Consider the following 5,292-nt stretch of genomic DNA (forward strand, 5'->3'; position numbering starts at 1 on the left):
ATGCAGTAGTTAATATTGAGTGTAGATTAATGAGGTATTTAATCAATACTGCAATAACAACAATAACTTGCATTTATCTAGTGCCTTTAACATAGTGAAATGTGACAAGATGCTTCAAAGGATTGTTATCAAACACAATTTGGCACGGAGCCGCATAAAGAGATATTAGGACCGGTGACCAAAGGCTAAGGATCATCTTAAAGGAGGAGAAAGCAGTGAGAGGCTGAGAGGCTTAGAAAGGAAATTCCCCAGATTTTAAGACCCACGCTGCCAATAGTGTAATAATTAAAATCGGAGATGCGGGGGTCACAATTGGACGAGTGCAGAGATCTCGGAGGGTTGTAGGGCTGGAGGCGGTTAAGAGATAGGGACGGGGCGAGGCCAGGGAGGTCTTTGAAAACAAGGATCAGAATTTTAAAATCAAGGCATTGCTGGATGTAGGTCAGCGTGCACCGGAGTGATGGGTGAACGGGACTTAGTGCGAGTTAGGATATGTGCAGCAGAGTTTTGGATGAGCTCACGTTTATAGATATTGGGTTGTATTGCAATGAATAATTTATGGCTCAGTTATTCTGCATAAGACCGGGCAATGCTACATCTGACTGATGTAGCATTGAATTTTAGCAAGCGATGTGAAATCACCTGGAGGACACCGTCTGACACCACTTGGGCTTCAGAGCTGCTACAGTATAACTGGAAACAACGGTCTTTTTAAAAGTTTAAAACGATCCCAGGTAGGTTGCTGCATCGCCACCTAGAGGAAAGTCAGCACTTCATTTACTGTAGAAATGTAACGGGTATCCTGAACAGGACTCTGAATGCATGTTTAAACACGTGTACAAAGCAGCATGTTGCTACATGGAGCGTCATGTGACTTATTAACCCAGAGCTATTCTGCCAGCTCCGTAGTGCTGTACGTGGATGTGAGCCTTTCTGATATGAGTAAAGCTAAGTCTACCGTAGAATACATTTTACAAGGCTCCTGGCGTGGAGTCTCATGAATGACCTTTTCTTTCCAGGAGAATGATGAAAATGGAGCAAGGAACCTTCTTTCAGCTCAGTTTCTTCCTCTTACTTATAGTGGCAACAGTTTCAGCAGGTAAGAAATATTATTACAGAAATCAACATGAACACCAGTCACTTGTATTTCTGAACCTGCGACTGATAATCATCCTGTCACATTAGTGCCGTCATTCACTTGGGGTTTATCACTGCATTGTCTGGCACAGGTTCTGATTCACTTTGGTGAACTATCTAAATTGGCCAGTCCTGGGCCAAATACGAGGAAGGAGGTAAAATGGAGGAAAAGAAGCGGGAGGCCTCCAGCTATCTCACACAATCATGACAATCACAGCCCAGCCACAGGCAACAATCCCAAACTCTACAAACTTAGCAGAACAGAGCCCTGGGGCCCCACTTTGTCCCTGCTTTTCACCAGAGCCACCACTGGGAGGTGCTATCCTGGCCAATGGAGGGTCGAGCATAACATACCTACAGCAATACGCAACTAGAGGGAGCCAAGAGTAAAGAGGTTTATCCTGCCGAAAGAGAAAGAAAGTTTTCTCCGACAGTACAAAACTCTTGTACTCTACATTCATGTTTATAAAAAACAATATCCTTGCCTTTTATGGTTTTAACAGGAGACTATTTGATCTATTTTTTACCAGTTAATCTTTCACACACTAAAATTAGCTGACAACACTTGGAGCGATAGAGATAGAGGATGGAGCAAACAATTTACAGAATTCATTTGGAAAATATGTTGAAATGGGCAGATAAATGACAGATGAAATTCAATACTGATGTGTAAAGTACTCCATATTGTTTGAATGCACCATATGTATACAATGAATCGGAAGTAATTGACAAACTAAGATCAAGAAAGTGTCCTGGGAGTAATAGTTAACTCATCACTTTTACAATCACATAATATGTCAATTAAAAAAAAAAAGACAGACAGAACAGTAGCGAACAAGTCTACAGAGGTTATTCTGGGAGCTCAATACAGCACTGAGCAGATTACATGGAGTCTTGTGTTCAATTATATACTTCCAGTCGCCATACACCACAAAAACATATCCACACGCTGAACTGGCTGCAGAGAGGAGCAACATGGAGTGTAAAGAGGATGAGCTGTGGAGGTCTACAGTCTCAAGACCAGATAGTAAAGGTGAAACCTACTGAGGTATAAAAATATTAAATGTTGCATATCAGCTAAACACTGATTATTACATCAATAAACCAGGATTGAGAGCCAGAGTGCATGAATTTAAATGAGTGAGAAATAGGTTAAAACTGATTATAAAATGAACTTCTTCACAAAATAAACAGGAAAAGTACTGCAGGCAAATACATTAGAGACGGTAATGAGAGAGTTAGGGTACCCGATGTTAAGCTTCAATGAGCTTAATGCCCTTTGGCCTTTTTCATCCTTAACGTTTCTTATAAAAAGAGGAACATTTTAGACTCTTTCAGGGTATTGTATTCATTTAAGAGACTGCTACTATGTGAGAGTGACCAGAGACCGATCTCCCCTGTATCTATGCAGGATTGTGGTGTATGGAATAAACTGATGACGTGATTGTGTTTGTCTTCAGTGCCACATGACTGCACAGAGATTGAACAAAACAACCAAAATGCAACTTCAGGGCTTCACGTCATCCAGCCTGAAGGATCCCCACTACTTGTGGTCAAATGTGTCATGAGAAACAACGATAGCTGGACAGTGATTCAGAGAAACACCAGAAGTAGCCGCATCACCTGGACTGAAAGCTGGACCACATACAAATACGGCTTTGGTGATGTGTTGGGTGATCACTGGTTGGGGAATGAGTATATCTACTATCTGACCAGGCAGACTAGATACAAACTCAGAATAGAGTTTACAGATTATAGACGAGCTATTAAATATGCAGAATATGACTCTTTTTACATAGAGCCGGAGAATGTGAAATATGCTATCAGACTTGGAATATTCTCTGGGAATGTTTATGACAGATTGACCCAACTTAGCCCCAATGTACTGATTGATAACCAGCCATTTACTACAAAGGATAGAGATAATGATAACACCGGCAGTAATTGTGCCTCTGGTCGTGGTGGATGGTGGTTTAATGCCTGTGGAAATGTGTACTTGAATTCCAACTACCCATATTGGCCTGGAATATCCATCCGGGAAGTCAGTATGATGATTCAACCAACATGTTAATTGGGGCTTTGAGGAAAGATATCAGGTTGTGTGACACTTACTCATTTATTCAGTGACCATTAACATCACATAATTATGATAGAAGAAATAACATTATTTTCATTATTACAAAATGCCAGTAGTGTGCAGTGTCCACTCCACTCTTAGTTACAACTATAGGCCCAAGTAATTAATCCAACCTTAAAAATACAGCACTCCACTCCTCTCCTCTATCCACTGGCCCATTAGTCACCCCCCCCCCCCCCCCCCCCCACTCCCCGAACAAGTCCCAAATGCATCAACTTTTTCCAGTTGTTGCTATTTATACCACTTGACCAGCAACTCATACACACCATCTTACTGAGTTACTATTCCCTCTGGGCCCCACAGTATCGATCATTCCTCCCGTCCGTATACTATTCCCTAGCCTCTGGTTAATGGTCACAGAATAAACGGAATCAGTGTCCCCAGCAGTGGTGATGTACAGAGTTATTTCACGGTGCTGAAGACTTTTATAATTCTGGGATGTTCCTGAATTCTGAGTCTTTCACATCACCAAAATGATCCAGCATCTCACTACATACACGGCCATCTCAATATCTTTCACACCACAGTCAGCTTTTGCAAAATTCTACTGCAAGGAATTATATAACGTAAGCACATGTAAACATGTTTGCAGTCTGGGAAATACTGACCAGCAAAGTGTAAGCTTGTAAGCAGAGTTTACAGACTGCTACTTGGGTTGTTTCTACTGGGGCTAACATGGCATTCTAATCCAGAGAGACTTGTACAGATCTCCTGCTGCTCCAGCTTTTCGACACATTTGCTGTACTTTAATATTCAGAGTTCTTCAGTGTATGTTTGATTAATGTGATCTTATCCAATAAACTCGCTTCAGCAAAGAGTTTGTGTTTGTGTTTATATCCTCAGAAACGACAAACATTTCTTGCCTGATTTTAGCATGAAAAGGACTCAATGTTGTCAACAGTTCACATATTTAAACTATTTCATTTCCAACTGATGTCACCAGTGTTGGTGTGTCACTCCAGGACGCAATTCATTCTCTCACTGAAACCCATCCTGCCTTGGTTAGTTGGTGTGTCTGAGCCAACACCAACCTCAACAGAAAGAGTGAGAGACTCTAAAACAACCTGGTCCCCCCCACCCTTGTGACATCTTCTCACAGAGTGAAGAATCTATTATGAACCTTAGTTAAAAGGACCATGGAGGAAATACTGACAGAGGGGGTTGTGAAAATACACAGATTGGGACCTATATCAAAATCATGCCGAGCAGAATGTGGTACAAGCATGTTCAGTGTTTGCTCAAGAGCAGAAACAGATGTAATTTCTATCCTGTACTGAGAGAGAATTAAATACGGAAAAAGAGGGTGAGATTCTGAGGGAAAGAAAAACATTGTGAAAGATGTACTTGCAAAATAAAAAAAACCATGAAAGAGATAAAAATATATTTTGTTAAGTCAGCCGGATCTCTGACCTGTGCAGAAACCCATCACCAGAGAATCATGAGATTTTACAGCACAGAATGTAGCCATTCAGCTCATTAGCCTCTGCCGACTTTCAGAAAGAGCTATCCACTCAGTCCCGTTCCCCTTAGCCTTTTCATTTTTATCTTTCAAATATTGATGATCTTTTTGCTTTTGTACTCCTAACCGCTACTTATAAAACCTGGGCTCCTATAATCTTCCTTTACAGCTTTATCAACTTATTCTGCCACTCTTAAAGATTTGAAGAAAACACAAGAATATCCAAACCAAATCACCAAGAAATCCACAATAGTAGTTAGTTTGACACAAAATTTGACACCGAGCCACATGAAGAGATAATAGGGCAGATGAACAAAAGCTTAATCAAAGAGTAGATTTTAAGGTGTGCCCTAAAAGAGAGAGAGGTAGAGAGACGAGGGAGAGATTTAGGGAGGGAATTCCAGAGTTTAGCGCCAAGGCAACTAAAAGCACGGCTGCCAATATTGGAGCAATTAAAATCGGGGATGCGCATGAAGCCAGAATTGGAGGAGCGCAGAGACCTCGGAGGATTGTCGGACTGGAGAAGGTTACAGAGATAGGGAGGGGCAAGGTCATGGAG

General features: G+C 41.3%; 1 protein-coding gene across 1 annotated transcript; it reads left to right on the forward strand.

The window, feature by feature from the left end:
- Nucleotides 1-1,023: 1,023 nt before the first annotated feature.
- Nucleotides 1,024-3,266, forward strand: LOC139227025 (fibrinogen-like protein 1-like protein). Its single transcript, XM_070858114.1, has 2 exons — nt 1,024-1,099; nt 2,598-3,266. Exons 1-2 carry the CDS (start codon nt 1,024-1,026, stop codon nt 3,206-3,208), a joined length of 687 nt encoding a protein of 228 aa, XP_070714215.1. The 3' UTR covers nt 3,209-3,266.
- Nucleotides 3,267-5,292: the final 2,026 nt, after the last annotated feature.

The sequence above is a fragment of the Pristiophorus japonicus genome, chromosome 16 (genome assembly GCF_044704955.1).
Source record: "Pristiophorus japonicus isolate sPriJap1 chromosome 16, sPriJap1.hap1, whole genome shotgun sequence".
NCBI lineage: Eukaryota > Metazoa > Chordata > Chondrichthyes > Pristiophoridae > Pristiophorus > Pristiophorus japonicus.